General features: G+C 40.4%; 2 protein-coding genes across 8 annotated transcripts; one reads left to right on the plus strand and one right to left on the minus strand.

The window, feature by feature from the left end:
* Positions 1 to 659: 659 nt before the first annotated feature.
* On the minus strand, positions 660 to 8648 carry PHO1 (phosphate 1). 2 transcript variants are annotated; one of them, XM_078571697.1, is made up of 14 exons: positions 8102 to 8648; positions 6875 to 7181; positions 6229 to 6577; positions 6105 to 6153; positions 5734 to 5805; positions 5233 to 5362; positions 5000 to 5084; positions 4653 to 4908; positions 4457 to 4561; positions 4350 to 4394; positions 3128 to 3280; positions 2753 to 3034; positions 1075 to 1211; positions 660 to 978 (listed from the first exon to the last, which is right to left on the minus strand). In XM_078571697.1, exons 1-14 carry the CDS (start codon positions 8516 to 8518, stop codon positions 897 to 899), a joined length of 2469 nt encoding a protein of 822 aa, XP_078427823.1. In that variant the 5' UTR covers positions 8519 to 8648; the 3' UTR covers positions 660 to 896. The 2 variants fall into 2 exon arrangements, with proteins under 2 accessions (XP_078427823.1, XP_078427822.1); XM_078571696.1 differs by having other exon boundaries at positions 5000 to 5129; positions 8102 to 8644.
* Positions 8649 to 10992: 2344 nt separating this feature from the next.
* Positions 10993 to 17862, plus strand: LOC144700235 (phosphoglycolate phosphatase). 6 transcript variants are annotated; one of them, XR_013580690.1, is made up of 11 exons: positions 10993 to 11136; positions 11220 to 11400; positions 11790 to 12110; positions 12264 to 12483; positions 13024 to 13170; positions 13242 to 13366; positions 13463 to 13667; positions 14392 to 14639; positions 14722 to 14886; positions 15138 to 15241; positions 15354 to 15639. XR_013580690.1 is itself a non-coding variant. In XM_078571703.1 (11 exons), exons 2-10 carry the CDS (start codon positions 11291 to 11293, stop codon positions 15148 to 15150), a joined length of 1554 nt encoding a protein of 517 aa, XP_078427829.1. In that variant the 5' UTR covers positions 10993 to 11136; positions 11220 to 11290; the 3' UTR covers positions 15151 to 15187; positions 15301 to 15315. The 6 variants fall into 6 exon arrangements, 5 of the variants coding, with proteins under 5 accessions (XP_078427829.1, XP_078427825.1, XP_078427824.1 ...); XM_078571703.1 differs by lacking the exon at positions 15354 to 15639 and adding an exon at positions 15301 to 15315 and having other exon boundaries at positions 15138 to 15187; XM_078571699.1 differs by lacking the exons at positions 15138 to 15241; positions 15354 to 15639 and adding an exon at positions 17383 to 17862.
* The last annotated feature ends 319 nt before the right edge of the window (positions 17863 to 18181 follow it).

Consider the following 18181-nt stretch of genomic DNA (forward strand, 5'->3'; position numbering starts at 1 on the left):
CGAAAATACACTGGCCTTTTTCTTACATTTTCATTTTATATCAAACTACTCAGTTTCATGTGAACAAATCAAATCAATCCAAAATCTCGATTGAATCTAATCTCTTGTTTGATTAAATGATTCCATCTGTACGGATCAAATTTCCTTCTGATCGATAGAAACTTTTGATCAAAATTTGATCGATTTAAATCGACCCCAAACAGTAACCGTACTCATTATTGGTAAACAATTGGAATCCATTAAAAGCTTTAACCTTATTTAACGAACTGGAGATCGATTCACCAACCCATTATAAATAGGTTTTTAATAAACTTTCATGGGGCACTATTTTTCATCATGCATACTTTATTAAGTTTGTAGCTATCTTAGATTCACGAGATGGCACAACATAATGATTAGTTGACACCATTTATAATGCCTGAATGATAAAGGCAATATTGATCTATCTTGGATGCTGATCATACTAGTATCAGATAATCATCTGGATAGGAAATTCTCAATTCTATGATTTTTAAATCATCAAAACTGGAACGACTATAACGGAGTTCAGCAAACAGTCGACCATTAAATTTACATTTCTTCCGAACTAGCAATCTGTCAGAGCACCCCGAATGAGTCTTCTACTGGTATAATTACCCTCAGACATGAAGAGCAATCCAGATACATCCATCCGTTCCCATTGTCATAACTATTAAATACTACTACAAAGAATGTTTCCAAAGTTAAAACAGAAATTTTCACAAATCACGGCTACAGACCCAGCAATAATCCAAGAGGCCAACGAGAAACACAGAATCACCACCCTCTCTCTCTCTCTCCCTCCCTATCTCTATCTCTCTCTCTAGAAGTTATTCCAAACAAGATTTAATGGAAAGCCCGCCTCACCAGCGGAGCCCTTACTCGAAGTCTTTGAAAGGCAAAGGCACCATCTTGACCGCTCGAAACTTGCCGACGTTGTTGAGGTGCTCGTTCTCCACCCTGGGCGGTCACGGGTATCAAAATCAAAGTCAAAGTCCAAGTTACGGAGTTTGGAAAGGGGAGGATAAAAAGTCAACGGATGGGGGGGGGGTGTACCTGTAGTAGTTCCAGTGGCCCCGCCGGATCACCTCGAGTGAGGCCAAGATAAAGTCCACTACCCTGTTCTCCAGTCTCCCCACGTTTATTCGCATCACGGTCTCCACCCACGCCAGCCTCAGCACCAAGTTCAGAGCCTACAAATGATTTATAATTTAATAATTCATAATAGACAAATAAGAGAGAGAGAGAGAGAGAGATAGAGATAGAGAGAGAGACAGAGAGAGAGAGAGAGAGAGAGAGAGGGAGGGAGGGAGACGCATTGAGAGGGATGTATGGGGACAGTAAGACCTTTTGTTCGATATAGATAGATAGACCGTGATTGATTGATCGGCGGAGAGAGAAAGATAAATAGATGGATAAATAGCTAGATAATTAGATAAATGAATTGATAGATAGATTGATAGAAAGATAGAGGTAGAGCGAAAGAGAAGGAGAGAGAGGGAGAGAGCGAGAGAGAAAGAGAGAGGGAGAGGAGAAGAGAGAGCGAGAGAGAAAGAGGGCAAGAGGAGAGAGAGAAAAAAAGAGAGAAAGAGGAGAGAAAGAGAGAGAGAGAGAGAAACAGAGTGAGAGCGAGAAAGGGAGAGAGAGAGAGAGGAGACAGAAAGAGAGAGAGGAGAGAGGAGAGAGAAAGAGAGCTTGTTGGATAAAGAGAGATAGAGCGAGCTTCATTGATGGGTAGGGAAACAAAAACACAGTAACGTGGACGACAAATATATGTATCAGAGAGATCGCGTCCTTGATAAAGAGAGATAGAGCGACATTCATAGGCTAGTAGAGACAGAAAAATAGATAGAGGACAGATCTATTTATACAGAGAGAGAGAGAGAGAGAGAGAAAAAGAGAATTAGAGACGGATGAAATGGGAGAGGAGAGAAAAAACAGGAGGGGATTAGAGAGTGGAGAGGAGAGATAAGGAGAGAGAAATAGGGAAATAGAAGGCAAAGGGAGAAAATGGTCAGACAATGAGAGAGAATGAAAGAGATAGACGGGGAGAGACGACAGAGGTAGAGAAAACGATAGAAAGAGTTGGAAAGAGATACATATTACTACACCGAGAAAGAACGCGAGAGAGATTGAGAGAGGTAGAATGAGTTTGATACCCAGAAAGAGACCGAGAACGAAGGAGCTCGAGATATAATGAGAAAGATAGACACAGAATGAATCAGAGACAGAGATAGATCGACAGAATAGATTGATAAATAGACAAAGAATGCGATAGAGATTGAGGTAGATAGAATGAGTTCGATAGCTAGAAAGAGGGCGAGAATGAAGGAGCTCGAGATATGATGATAAAGATAGACATAGATAGAACCCGAGACACAGATAGATCGAGAGAATAGATTGATATGTAGAGAAAGAATGAGATGGAGATTGAGGTGGACAGAATGAGTTCGATAGCTAGAAAGAGGGCGAGAATTAAGGAGCTCGAGATATAATGATAAAGATAAACATAGATAGAACCCGATACACAGATAGATCGAGAGAATAGATTGATATATATACAAAGAATGCGATAGAGATTGAGGTAGACAGAATGAGTTCGATAGCTAGAAAGAGGGGGAGAACGAAGGAGCTCGAGATATAATGAGAAAGACAGACACAGAATGAACCCGAGAAACAGATAGATCGAGAGAATGGATCGATAGATAGAGAGGGGAAGAGATTGGGTACCGACAATGGAGAGGTAGTAGATGGTGCTGTTCTTGAGGACGAGCTCGTCTCTGAGGAAAGCGTTCTTCGAGCCGGGCGAGAAGAAGCCCCAGTCCTTGACGAAGTCCCAGTAGAGCTGGTACAGCGTGGCCGCCGAGGACGTGATAACCACGGCCGCGAGCCAAAACGGCGTCGGCGTTATCGCGTATTTCATCCGCGCCGCGGCGGCGATCATGGCCGATACGTACTTGCCCGCATTGGCCATGTGGTTGGGGTCGTAGCCTTCTTCCACGTACCTCCTTATACACTTCAGATGGAAACGGCAGGCATGGTTTATTTGCAAAGTCTGGCCTTTTGATTTTATGGTTGTTAGAGTAATGAATTCAATTTCCCAACGGACCTGAAGGGCGCGCCAGTAGTAGGGCAGGAAAGAGATGATGTAAGAGAACAGCTTGTACTGGTGGCTGCGCGTGCAAACTTCGTATGGGGTTGCCCTGAAGCTGCCCGCCATGAAGTAGCATACTGTGAACTCCATGTGTCTCAGCAGAGGGATCTGCAATGACAAATAAATTTGAAGTAAAGTATTAGGTGAATATAGATGGATAGATAGATCGATAGATAGATAGATAGATCGATCGATCGATAGATAGATAGATAGATAGATAGATCGATAGATAGATAGAGAGATAGATAGATAGATAGATAGATAGATAGATAGATAGATAGATAGATAGATAGATAGATAGATGGATAGATAGATAGATAGATAGATAGATAGATAGATAGATAGATAGATAGATAGATAGATAGATAGATAGATAGATAGATAGGTAGGTAGGTAGGTAGGCAGATAGATAGATAGGTAGGTAGATAGATAGATAGATAGATAGATAGATAGATAGATAGATAGATAGATAGATAGATAGATAGATAGATAGATAGATAGATAGATAGATAGATAGATAGATAGATAGATAGATAGATAGATAGATAGATAGATAGATAGATAGATAGGTAGGTAGGTAGGTAGGCAGATAGATAGATAGGTAGGTAGATAGATAGATAGATAGATAGATAGATAGATAGATAGATAGATAGATAGGTAGGTAGGTAGGTAGGTAGGTAGGTAGCAAGATAGATAGATAGATAGATAGATACATAGATAGATAGATAGATAGATAGATAGATAGATAGATAGATAGATAGATAGATAGATAGATAGATAGATAGATAGATAGATAGATAGGTAGGTAGGCAGATAGATAGATAGGTAGGTAGATAGATAGATAGATAGATAGATAGATAGGTAGATAGATAGATAGGTAGATAGGTAGGTAGGTAGGTAGGTAGCAAGATAGATAGATAGATAGATAGATACATAGATAGATAGATAGATAGATAGATGGATACATAGATAGATAGATAGATAGATAGATAGATAGATAGATAGATAGATAGATAGATAGATAGATAGATAGATAGATAGGTAGGTAGGTAGGTAGGTAGATAGATAGGTAGGTAGATAGATAGATAGATAGATAGATAGGTAGGTAGATAGATAGATAGATAGATAGATAGATAGATAGATAGATAGAAATAGATGGGAAGGATTTTAGTTTTACCTGGCTTGTTAGCTGATCGGCCATGAAGAAGTCTACCATGACAACCTGCATTCCGTGGATTTTCTTCATCAGACTCCGGCCCACTGAGGAAAAGGGTGGATAATAACCTTGTAAAATGGCGAGAGTGCTATATTGCGGAGGACTCTCAGTAAACAAATGCGAGTGGGCCGGTAGAAGATGTTGAACGGGCACAGAAGCAACCCGGCGAAGAGCTGGAGCAGAATAAAGAAGTCAGTTTTAATTCGCCTTGAATGTTTGATTATGTGAAAATGACATGATGATGATGATACGATGTTTTCTTACCAAGAGGAGAACGCCAGGGATGGCGAGTGCGGGGTGATAAGGCCAGAAATTTGAGCTCTTTAACAGGATAAGATGGGCGATAAGGGATGCCACAACCGTTGTCATGATGCAGGTACATATAAGGAACGCGTCCTTGTGTTTTAATGCTGTCTTTGGGGAAAACTCGAAGATAAAGTTGTGGTTGATTCTGGTGATCCTCCACGCTAGCAGGTTGCATCCGTACAGGAAGATATGCAAGCTTATGAGAGTGAATGCGCTGAAAATAATTCATATTCTCCGTCAGTCTGCACCTCTCTCTCTCTAATTTGGTGAAAGAAACATAAATTGAGATGCAACGGGGAGGTCACCTGAAGACTGGGTAGACGGTTTCCACGTAGCCGGGGTCAAATGATGACTTCGAATCATAGAAGATCCCAGTCAGGTGGGCTAGAACTGCGTAGACACAGAAGAGAGTAACAAAGCTGCCCGTGAACAACCCTGCCGAGTAAAAAGAATTCCGATTGTAATTTAGACATTTCTAAAGACAAATCATTCTCCTTGTAATGGGAGTTAAAATACTTAAGAACTAAAAGAGACATACCAACGAAGAAGGTAACCGCGTGGGAGTCCTTTGGCTGATGAGGCCGGAGGAACTTCATGGCCCTTTTCCTGTCGCCATGAGCGAAGTGTTTCGTGAAAATGGATTCCACCTCATCTCCCGCCCGCACTATCTGCCGCCATTTACGTGCAAGGCCACGCTGGCATGAGCCCCAAGAGAGAGAGAGAGAGAGAGAGATAGCGGGAGAAAAAGAAAGAGAGAGAGATAGCGGGAGAATAAGAGAGAGAGAGATAAAGAGAGAGAGAGATAGAGAGAGATACATAGAAAGAGAGAGAAAGAAAGAAAGAAAGAAAGAAAGATAGATAGATAGATAGATAGATACGTAGGAAGATAGATAGATAGATACGTAGGAAGATAGATAGATAGATAGAGAGAGATAGAAAAGAGAGAGCGAGAGATACAGAGAGAGAGATAGAGAGAGTAGAGAGAGTAGAGAGAGTAGAGAGAGTAGAGAGAGAGAGAGAGAGAGAGAGAAAGGCTTACCTTGTCCGAGACGACGAAGTGGGACCTCTTCACCACCTTCAAGTAACTCGCCGAAGCGTGCTGCTTTGACACCTGCGGCGGTGACAATTGTCAACAGGAAAAAGGAAAACATATCGCGTTCCTCACTCCATATAAAACTGGAATCTGGTAACAGAATACGAAATCGGTGTCTGGAAACTTGGATAGATGGTTTCTGTAGTTTTTTCCGTGGTTAGTTGGGAAAGGAAACTTCTTTCTTTATGTCTTAGCTTAATAACGAATCCCGATCAACGTTGGGAAAAACAAGTAGTTCGTGTAGATGTTGAACATTCTTCAACAATTTATTGGTCTATTAGAGGAAACGATCGTGTTGAAGAAGAGAGATACCGCACCTTGTCGAACTTCTTCAGTATCTTCGTGAACGCGACCAAATTCAAGGACCTGCCGATTAAAGAAAACAGAAAGGGATTCAGAATTCAGAATGTCTTGTCAAAGACGCATGTCGAAAGCATATACCTATATTTTTTCAGTAGTGATAGTCCACGATAAAGCTCCACAAAGGCCCCGCGGATCATCTTCTCGGCAGATTGGATCTTCCTCCTGTTGATATAATCACCGCCGGAGCCCTCCTTACTGGGGGCGTTCAGAAGATCTTCCCAGATCATAGAAGTAACGGCTGAGATCGTCCGGGATGGCGTCGTCGGCGGGATGCTGATTCTCATTGTCGCTGCCTTCGGCTTACTGTCCTTTCCCTTGCCTCCTTGCCCAGGCGACATGAGGGTTATTCCATTCCTCTCCAGAACAGCCATCAGCTCGTCCGTCATCGGAATATCAGCCGGCGAATCATCTCCCTCATTCCTTGGCTCTGATCAGAAAACAGAATCAAAGATCGAAGTTGACTCGCTTTGATAAAAAAAAAACATCATTGATGAAAGTGAAATCAACAAAATTCACAATCATGGATCATCGTTGAGGTTGACGTTAACCGTCTTCAATCATCAACGTGCATTCCCGCTAACCTTTGGTTAAAACTCTACCACGTCATCGATCTTAGCTGGTGATGATACTGCCGTTGACGTGGTAGTCGTCACGCAGCGAACCAACCGAGTCCAAGATCGACGGATAGGAAGGATAAAGAATTAAATGAGGTAAAAATCGATACCAGACATGGCGTACGGGGAGCCGAAGTATGAAATCCCGTTGGACGAAGTAGATCGGACAGAGTCTTGGCCGCTCTTCCCGGCCGCGAGGCGACGACGGCGACGGTGTTCATCGAGGATGTGCTTGAGATCTGAGAGTATCTGCAATTGCTTGTTGAGCAAGTCGTTTCGATCGATGAACTCGGCTTCCTTGGCTTTGTAGAAGTTGTTGACCTTGTCCAACTCTCGCCCAACCCGATCGAAGAACTCCCTCACCTCCTCCGCCCCCGACTGTACCAGCTCCACCTCGTACTGATCTTCCCCGTCGCTCTGTTTCCCGCCAAATCGAGTTCAATCATCAGAAAAAATTCAAATTTTGAGACTATTTATACGTTTCTAAATTCGAGGGGCCCAATCGACAGCTGCCACGTGTGAAAGTCTTCTAGAACTTCCAATTCTGTTATGCCGTCCACGACAGCGGCGACGGATCGGTGACGTGGCAGATGAGGTGGCGGCAAGACTGGCAGTCGTAATGAACGGTCTCTTAACAGAAAAGCTGAACAGCTCGTGTTTTTCGAGAAGGTGAAGAAGATGAAAGAGTCTGAAGAAGATGGTGATCATAATGATGATGATGATTGACGGTGCAAATGACGAAAATATTGGAGATGATGATCATTGACAATGATAATTATAAGAAGAACGATGTTGACGACTATTTATGATGATAATTACGAGAATATTGATGATGATTGACGACGATGATGATGATTAACGATGATAATTACGAGAATATTGATGATTACGATGATAATGACGAGAATATTGATGATGATGATGATTGACGAGGATAATGACGAGAATATAGATGATGATGATGATGATTGACGAGGATAATGACGAGAATATAGATGATGATGATGATGATTGACGAAGATATATGACGAGAAGATTGATGATGATGATGATGATTGACGAAGATAATGAGGAGAATATCGATGATGATGATGATTAACGAAGATATAGTGACGAGAATATTGATGATGATGATGATTGACGAAGATCATGCCGAGAATATTAATGATGATGACGACGCTTGAGGAAGATGATGATTGAAGAGGATGGTGAAGATGATAGAAGAAGAAGAAGAAGAAGAAGAAGAAGAAGAATTATGATGATGATGATGATTAAGATGAAGAAGAATGACAATCATGCCGACGATGATAAAACGAAGAAGAAGAGACAGCGGAGACCTTGTCAGCCGGCGGATGATGCTCACGAGAGGACCGGCCTCGAGCGAAGGCGCCGATCAGAACACGAAACGGATCAGGAATCGAAGATCGTCCTTGGTCTTTCCCCGAGCCATGGACATGGATATGATCCGCACCATTGAATAATCCCGTCTTCGAGAGCGATATCTTGATCTTCTTCACGTGTTTCTTGAGCTGCCGGTAGTCGACGAAGGCGTCCTTCCATTCAGGTATGAGCTGCGCCTCCAGCTCCTTAGAAAATTTCACCATCCTCTCCACCCGGCGGACCTCCCCTCCCTTCCTCCAAACAGACAGTAGAAATGCGAGGGTGGTGAGAGTCCAGGCCATAGCCGGGCGCTTATATAGGCCCCTGACGTGGGCTGACGTGGACATCCTCTTCTCCGATCCTTCGTCTTCCATGACTCAATCCGCAGTAAATTCTCAAAAGAGAGGGATCAAACAAATTACAAACTTCCCTGTTCGTTCAATCATGGCGAAGAACACGACGATGAACAGAGATCAAAGATGATGAATTCTCTCATTGCTCCCTCCACTACGGACTCGAATCGTGGCGACGGCTGGCGAGGAGCGCAGCCTTGTCCTGTGATTGCAGCCTCGTGAATGGCCACTTCTCCTCCCTGCTCCACCTTTTCGCCCAATTTTCACCGACTTTACTTCGCACGCCGTTAAAATATCCGGGATCTTCCGGGAATGAGTTTAAACAAGATTGATTGATCAAGAGTCTGCTCGATCTTCATGGAGAATGTCTGTGATTATCCGGAGGTGAGGTTAATTATCGCTTCTGATTTGTCATATTCTAGCTACGGTGCTGCAGATTTGCGAGTTATGAATCATGGACATGAAGATAGATTCATACGTACATAGATTGATCGAAAGGTAGACCGATAGATAGATAGATAAATAGATAGATAGATAGATAGATACATAGATACATAGATACATAGATAGATAGATACATAGATAGATAGATAGGTACATACATACATACATACATACATACATACATACATACATACATACATACATACATACATACATACATACATACATACATACATACATACATACATACATACATACATACATACATACATACATAGCTAGATAGATACATAGATACATACATACATACATACATACATACATACATACATACATACATACATACATACATACATACATACATACATACATACATACATACATACATACATACATACATACATACATACATACATACATACATACATACATACATACATACATACATACATACATACATACATACATACATACATACATACATACATACATACATAGCTAGATAGATACATAGATAGATAGATAGATAGATACATACATACATACATACATACATACATACATACATAGATAGCTAGATAGATACATAGATAGATAGATACATACATACATACATACATACATACATAGATAGCTAGATAGATACATAGATAGATAGATACATACATACATACATACATACATACATACATGCATACATACATACATACATACATACATACATACATAAATACATACATACATACATACATACATACATACATACATACATACATACATACATACATACATACATACATACATACATCATACATACATACATAGATGGAAAGATAGATAGATAGATAGATAAACATAATATGAGATAAGAGTGATAGATACGTAGATTTGTATAGATGGTTAGACAAATAGATAGACAAAAAGATAGATGGATAGTTATATTTAGACAGATTGATACACACATCGAGAGACAAACGTATAAATTCATAGATAGATTTAGACAGATAGATGCAAAAATCGAGAGACGGATATGTTGAGTAACATAGAAATGCTGATAGATAGACAATAAGATAGATGATAGATATATAGATAGGCAGATAGGTGGAAAAATAGTTTAACTGAGATAGATAGAGAGATGAAATCTAACTAGATTGGCTGATAAATATATAAAAAACAAATAATATATGAAGAAGTTAAAATTCAAAGAGACTGATGGATAGGTATCTACACAGATGGATTGATACTCTGGAAGATTATTAATATGTCAATAAATAGTTAGATTTAGACTGATTGAATCACACAAATAGAGAGACGAATATATAGATTCATAGATAGATTTAGACAGATAGATGCAAAAATAGAGAGACATCTATATAGAGTAACATAGAAAGGCAGATAGACAATAAGAGAGATGAGATATATATAGATAGGCAGATAGGTGGAAAGATAGTTTGATTGAGATAGATCGAAGGATGAAATCTAACTAAATCGGATGACAATTATGTATAAGTTGATGAAATATGAAGAAGTTGAAATTCAAAGAGATTGATGGATAGGTATCTTCATAGATGGATGGATACTCTGGAAGATTATTAACATGCCAATAATGATATGGATACATAGATTTATAAATACACAAAGATGTGTAAAAAAATAGAAAATAGAAAATCATAATACACAGACATACATGACCAGTTAGGGTTGGACATTCAGGACCGAAGACCAGTCAGTCAGACCTGACAGAACCTGGACCGTAGGTCCTCCATTTGAGAGAGAGAGAGAGAGAGAGAGAGAGAGAGAGAGAGAGAGAGAGAGAGAGAGAGAGAGAGAGAGAGAGAGAGAGAGAGAGAGAGAGAGAGAGAGAGAGAGAGAGAGAGAGAGAGAGAGAGAGTCTTTATTCTTCTTGTCCTGGTCAATGAGGGCAATTTAATCATTGACTCTTTATTGGGTCAAATGGGCTAAGAAAGAAATCTGATTGTGGAAGATAATGCGATGATTAACGAATGGCCCAAATGGCCCGCGGGCGAGGTCTGTGGGGGAGGAGAGGACTACGGTCACCGCCGCTGACGTGGCGGCGGTGTCCAGACCGCCTCCGCTTTCTAGACACTGCCGTTCTGAAGAAGAGGTGGTTTGATGTGATCTCGTACTCAATCCGTCTTACTGCGGCCTCGAAGCTCAATGCGATGGAGATTTAGGTCAGGAATTGTTGGTTTCCGGTTGAGATTTTCGTTTTTATTTTGTTTGCGATGAAGGTTATCAAATTTCGTGTTGATCTCAGGCGTGAAATTCCTGTTTTTGTTCGGAAGAATGTGTTGAGTAGAGGCTAGAGCTGACAGCTGACATTTCGCCATGGCGGATTGTACTGCCCTGCCATCGGGTGTTCATGCCTGGTTGAAGAGAGAACGTGGCAGGGCAGTTGTTTATGGATTTCGCGGGTTTTCTTCTTCTTGCTTGAGGAGGTGAACACTCTTGATATTTTGATGAGCTATACTTCATGTTGCGTTGAGTCTATTTTCACGTTAAGAATGAGCTGATTACATCTATTTTTTGATACATACTTTCCCTACATTTACTTTCGTTTCAGCGCCGCGAATTTAAGTTCATGTAAATAATTCAGCAAGGTTTTAAATTGTAAAACGAACAAATGGAACGGCCCTGATCTTAACCGACACTCAACTTCAAACATTTTACTCAATTTCAAAACCCTTCTTCCTTTGATTTTTCTACTTAGATATTCCAAGGAACGATTTAGCGTCCAGAAAAAAATTCCTTTCCTGAAATGTTTCTTTTCTCTCTTTGGTGAAACTACATTTTCCTGTTTTGCTTCAAAATTTCTTAATTTTTTCAGAGGGATTATCTTTCGGAAGAAGGAAATTGTTGCCTTGGGTCTGCAAAGATCCTCGGCAGCGAATTTATCTTTTCCGGCGCATTTAATTGGTCACATTCATCACGGGGCGAGGAATCTGAGATTCCGTTGCTTAAGTTCGTTGGCAAATCCTGAAGGCTTAACTCCACAATGGGTTCCTGTTATTGATCAAATTCTTCTAACCGTCAGCATCTTTCTGGCATACATGGGTGGCGTTGTCCCTCAAGATAAGAGACATTTTCCCACAGGAAATCATAAAATAAAGCGAGACACTGAAGCTGGAGGGCTTACCTCATCCGGTAGGTAAGAGTATGGCGCCAATTATATTGTCTTCAGCCTCCACAACATACATAGAAAGAGTTTCATTTTCTTTAATTCATTGTTACGTAATATCTGTATTCTAGTTTCTATCATTTTCAGATTGAAGGAACTTACTGGGATTTTATATTTTTGCAGGGCTGCTGAGAGAGTATTCACTTCAGATGTCGGTGATTTATGGAGTACTGTCCGGGAAAAACTTTGGGACGCTCTGAAGAGGACTGAAAACGAAAGTTCCAATAGGAGAATATCTGGTCATGATGAGACAGTCGCAGATTCTTCCCTAAGTTTGCTTGCTGTGGCTGAGAGCCCTCGACTACAGTTGCTATGGATTACTCTACAAAGACTTCACAATGAGGCAGGCATTGTCTGAACTGTCTAATTCATTTGATAAAGATTTTTAACTACGCTCATGAAGACATTATATTAAAATTATGGTGCTGACTTATAAATTGAGAAAAAAACTGATCAGAGGAACAACGTTGCACCGCTCAAGATTTCACATGTACAGTTGGCTGCCTCTGGCCATGGGAACGAATTTGTGTTAGTTGTATGAATTAAGCGGTAGTGAAATGTAAAAACTATGGTAGAGCGTCTTAAGAAAATCACTCTAAATCTGGCTTGATTTCATGTAAGAATGATGTAAATGATTTTGTCGAACAACAACATCCTGCTTAAAAGTGAAAAGTAGTGTGTTTTGTATCAGCTATAGCTTTTAGCTCTTTTGGTAAGTGCTTGAATCCAACATGGTGTCAGAGCAAGGTTCTGATCCTGGGACCTGCCAGTTATGAGCCCACCATGCCATCTAATTGTTTGATGATTATTTTTAAATTTTCTTTTTTGTTAATTTCTTCCATCAACCAAAAAACTTAACTGGGGTTTTCCGACATATCTTCAGGTGAACAACATTTCTCAGTCCCAGAAGGGTATCAGCAGGAATGGTTGGCTTTCTCTGTCGTATCAGCTTCTGTGGGGAACTGTGCAGCAAATAGGTGCCCAGTGGTTTGAGGGAAAAAATTCTCTCAAGAACTCCAAGATGGAAATGGTTTTGCTTCCATAAAAACTATTCTCTCTTATATTTTTGCTTTGATTGTGTTCTGACTTATTTACCCCCAGGAATTCCTCCCCAAAACACTGAAGAAATTCCGGGACGATGGATCACTACGAGAAACCCTAAAGAGAATGGGAAAGTCAGAGCTTTATGCTGATCTTCTTTATTTCCTCCGATTTGGTTCGCTTGGGTATTGGTGGCTCTTTCATCAGCATTTTTTATGGCGACAAGTTTTTCTTTTCACTCTACTTAAGCTATACCTTTTTGTGTCTTCATCTCATATCAGTGATGGGCATATTTTCAACTACAACTTTTTAACCGAGCATGGAGTTCAAATCCTGGAAGATTTGGTGATCACCCTGGCTGATGGGATCTCCGGGATCTATCTAGAGCTTATTTCCATAGACAGCTCTGTGGCTGAGGAGATGAATTCGCTGGATTTGAATCTGTGCGTTTTGTCCACCAGAGAAATTCAACGCATACGAAATGAGGTAATTTAGAACAAGTTAATTTTAAACGTGTATTTTGGAATAGAAAGGAAAACGATGACTGTAGAAAACAATGGGGACAAGAGCCATGTAAATTCGTCATGTTCTTTTGTTAACCCCGATCCAGAAAGTGGATGGTTAGTGTGCTCCTCTCATTTATCAATTATATTTTCTACGATCAATATCTCCAATTAAAACACATATGTATACATGTTATCATGGTACAGTTAGTTTCATTCTTTTAATCAGTGGAAGCTAAAAAATTTTTTTTGATAAAACCTGGTCGAAATTTACATCTCCGTTTAGGGTTCAGCATCCATGATGACTTCAACAAGGGGAAGGTGAGACTAGTATGAGGAAGACGAATCATGACTTCAAGAAAAAAATTATCGTCAGACATACAAAACCTGTGAAGATAAATTCTTACATGTCTAATCTTCATCCCATCATCGTCTCATCATTCTTCTTACACCAAAAACAGATGGCAATAATGATGAGGAATTCTTTATCGTCCGGCTTCCCTGTTTTAAAAGGGGAACTCACAGATCTCCGCTTAGAAAAAGGGGTCTTTCTCCTTTTGAATGTTCTACTCATAATAAAGTTCTTGCGTTGTCGATTAAAAAAAAGATAGGTTTTTGAAGAAATAATAGGGATCTTGGCAAATCAATTTGGAAAACTGTTGTAGAATGTCAACATTCTGTCTCTTACAGGGTTTTTCTTTTTCCAGGTTGCACTGAGGCAGTGGATTACTCAGAACTTCCAGTCAGTTGCCTCGATGTATGAAGACCGCATTGACTTGTGGGTCCTACAGGTCAGACAGCAGGAGAGACTCACAAAGATGGAGACACAGCGAGCCAACTGGTGGAGTCAACTTATGTACGGTAGGCAAGAGTCTACGCTCCTCAGTTCACTGCAGGTCAGCCGGTCACTCGTGCGTGTAAAGCGCACCAAGGAGCTACGGGCGTTGATTGGGTGGTGAGGGCTGGATAAATTAACATCCTTTCTTGTGCGGAAGCATTGAGCACCAATTTATGGTATCTTTTTGAATTGATTGCAGGAGATATTACTACAGTTTGTTTCTTGAGTTGTCCGATGTGGCAATGCCTTTGGTGAGGATAATTGTAAGTAAAGGCCGCGACGCCATCTCATTTCTCCTGACCTGTTTGGTCGGAAGGTCTTTGGGGCTTATCTACACTGGCATCCGTCAGGCCCTGGGATTCCGGTGAGTGCGGAAATCTCGCCTTTTTTTCCACCCCACCTTAATTTCTTATTTGTTGTCTTGCCTCTCGGCCCCGGCTAAAATTGCATACTGTTGGAGACGCCAAGTACCATGAGTCTTTCTTGGGCCACATTAGGCCCAATACACTTTGAACTTCTACAATATTAGAACTTTATATTGACTAGGCCTAGAGTTTTGCCCATCCCAATGCATGCAAATTGATTTGCAGTGATGTTAATCTTATTTTGTATCAGTTGGATGCCGTAGCACGCCCAGCAGGAAAAACCTTCTATCAATACACAAGGTGTTCGAGTTTAGTTCATCTCTAGTCTCTAATATAAACCCCAGATCCTTAAGGGTATTTTATTATTTAATCATTTATGACCCCCTTTTTAATGATGTCGTCTTCGTTGGAAGGTGGGAACTATTTGATAAAGTGCATATGCACGATCATGTCAACCTTATTGCAGTACTGCGTGCAACTTCCACTCTGCCAGAATCCCTTCTCATTAGTTACGTCCAGTTGGCCAGCCTCACGTCTTCCTTTGGGTGATGTCCATCCTATGGATACCTCTGCCTCCTGCCGCCCTTTTATGATACGAAACCTGTAGGTTCATATCAGCACCAATTTCAAGACTGGGCATTGCATTAACTCTTGTCCAACTTCTGTTCAAGTTACAGTTAATTTTATGCCCCACAACTATTTTGTTTGATATGAAAAAATGATGGCCTCTAAAAATGAAGGTTGACTAGTTCTGACTTGTTTGTTTGACAAGAGTAGATGGCATTTATCTAACAACCAGTCAGTCCAGACCCCGTCGTCTGGTACTATGTTGAAATGCTAAGGTAATGATTGATGTATTGATGCATTAGAATGAGGGGATCTGCATGATACTAGGCGCATCTGAAACAAACATCAGTGAGTTGAGTTTTCAATTGAAAAATTTGCGTAGGTTAACCAACAATAACACTTTTATCAAACGTCTAGAATAGTAATTACCCTTCTTTTTTTGGGTTAATGTGTTCCCTCCTGGTCTAAATATTATAGGAAACCCGCAGGATCTGGCTATTTCAAGTTAATGACATGTAATTAGAACGTGATTCTCAACAACAATAAGAAAGTTCCTGTGGGAAGTTGGATTACTCAATACTTGGTTGCTGTTAGAGTTCCGAATCCCAAACAACAAGTTCTCTAGGAATTCAAACAAGAATATCAAATATCTTCAAGATCCAACCAATCACACTTAGAGAATACCGATATGGAGTTCACGAGGAAGGAAGAATCATTCAAAGAAGAACATACACCAGAGCGATGAGGGAAAATAGAAGACTCTCCTGGGATGGAGAGAAATATCTGCCCGCCGGATCGGTCGTGGCAGCCTGACGAGGAGAATCTCTGCCGACGATAGATGAGTGTTTTCTTGATGCCCCTTGCCGCCTTCTCCTTCACCTATTTATAGAATGACGGCCTTGATTTGAATAGTCTAGTTCCCGCCTTATTTCAAAGCTCCTCACACGTGCTGATCATCTTGCACGTGCTGGGTCCACGAGCCGTCTTTTCTTCTTTTGGTAAGTTCTCAAGAGATCCATATCATTAGCATACGGAAGGTGCTTATCAGTTGCTGCAGCATCGCCATCTTCATCTGGTGCTGAAAAATCTTCTCCTACAATGTTGTATCTTGTGCTCCATCTGAATAATGTTCAGTATCTGATGTCGAAGAATCTAATATTTTTCCCATGAAACCCATCAGCGTTCATATATCATCAAGCAAAGCTGCGGCGATAGTCCTTGACAGAAGAATATATGCACCAAATGCATAGTATCACAAGTAAAAGAAAACTTCTCTATTGGCTCGGTCGAAAACAAACAAAAAAAGAACCAATGTGGCAGATGTAGTTCAGTATGGACTAGTTTTGATTGAACCGTGATATTCCCTAATCATCATTGTAGTTCTTTCTGGGGTGGCAACAAATTCAGCTGCATAGAAAGAAGTTTTGGGGTTTTGTTATAACCTGGTAAACATGTTTTTCTCTAACAGAGAATACATTGCCTCAATGCTGGTTCCTTGGGCTATGATCCTAGGATGTGATCATGGGCTATCCCTTGGTCAGCAGAGATGCCTATGGGTCAGTTAATCCCTAGGTCATACTCCTGGGTGAAATTCCAATACTTAACCAGCTTAACTGCGGTAAGAAATCTAGTTTAACTTATTCATTTGGAACACTTTTTATGGTTCATGAGCACGTCATGCTAATTTGACTTAAAATGAGAAATGAACTCTTTGTGAATACTATGTGATCTTTTTTTAATTGAATTCCTTGTAACATGGTGTATAGTTTATATTTTAAGAATGAAATGAATGTTATATGCCAAATAATTTTGTGGGACAAATACATTTCCTCAGATAGCTAAGTTGTCTAGGGGTCTAATGTTGACTAAAAATTCCCACCTGTATGATGTGTCCTTTTACACCGTAGTTTCTACAATGTGTTCTTCAGGGTCCACGTTTGGCATCAGAATGCTTCGATGATCAACTTTGTAATTAGGCGGCAAGGCTGATTCAAATGTCCATAAATATTTTAATAAGGGAGCTTCATTGGGATGATAAGCAATACCTCCTGGGGTGAAGTGCCGGGATGATGCACCGGGGCCACTGTATATCATTTTAAGATCAACTTTGGATAAAGGGATGTGCCTGCACCCCCGCTGTAGGTTGCGTTGAAGTTGTTGGCTAGCGGTGGGATCTCCATCCAACGTGTGCCAGACCCCATCTAACTAGAAGTAAATGAGTAAGTCCCGATTTGCATTAGTCCAAATACAAAGTATTGTGGTCTTAGGGCAAAGGATAATTTCAAACCTGACATCGGTCTACGGTGGAAGAGTGCAGTGATGTTTTAGCCGTCATTGACTATGACAATGCCTCCTCTCGTGCCCATGTGATGTACTCTATTGAGTTGAGATGTCGTCTTACACCCATGGTAATATGTTATTATGAATATGTCCAAGGATAAACATGCACAATTGATGGATGTGTACATATATGGCCTGCAAGACAATTACATCCCCATGTCTCTTTTGATATTGATTGATTGAATTTTTTATATATAATGCACATGTGATGCTTATACTGAAGCCAGCACATACGTGCAATGATTACTGAATTATGGTGATGCGAAGATGATTTATCTTTAAACATATAGTCTATAAATTCCTATGTGTAGGATATTGACAAAGGACACAAAAAATACCCTAGTATAATTTTACTATTTTATCCTATTCATATAATGAGTATGATCT

This window comes from Wolffia australiana, chromosome 2, assembly GCF_029677425.1.
Source record: "Wolffia australiana isolate 7733 chromosome 2, ASM2967742v1".
Taxonomy (NCBI): domain Eukaryota; kingdom Viridiplantae; phylum Streptophyta; class Magnoliopsida; order Alismatales; family Araceae; genus Wolffia; species Wolffia australiana.

Bases quoted from the DNA above. Each gene is read 5' to 3' on its own strand.
- LOC144700235 (XM_078571698.1), top strand. From the start codon at position 11,291: ATGGCGGATTGTACTGCCCTGCCATCGGGTGTTCATGCCTGGTTGAAG. The intron at 11,401-11,789 runs GTGAACACTCTT...TAATTTTTTCAG, and splicing joins TCTTCTTCTTGCTTGAGGAG to AGGGATTATCTTTCGGAAGA. The intron at 13,171-13,241 runs GTTTTGCTTCCA...ATTTACCCCCAG, and splicing joins AGAACTCCAAGATGGAAATG to GAATTCCTCCCCAAAACACT.
- PHO1 (XM_078571696.1), bottom strand. From the start codon at position 8,518: ATGGAAGACGAAGGATCGGAGAAGAGGATGTCCACGTCAGCCCACGTC. The intron at 6,578-6,874 runs GTATCGATTTTT...TTTTCTGATCAG, and splicing joins CTCCCCGTACGCCATGTCTG to AGCCAAGGAATGAGGGAGAT. The intron at 1,212-2,752 runs GTCGGTACCCAA...AATCATTTGTAG, and splicing joins CCATCTACTACCTCTCCATT to GCTCTGAACTTGGTGCTGAG.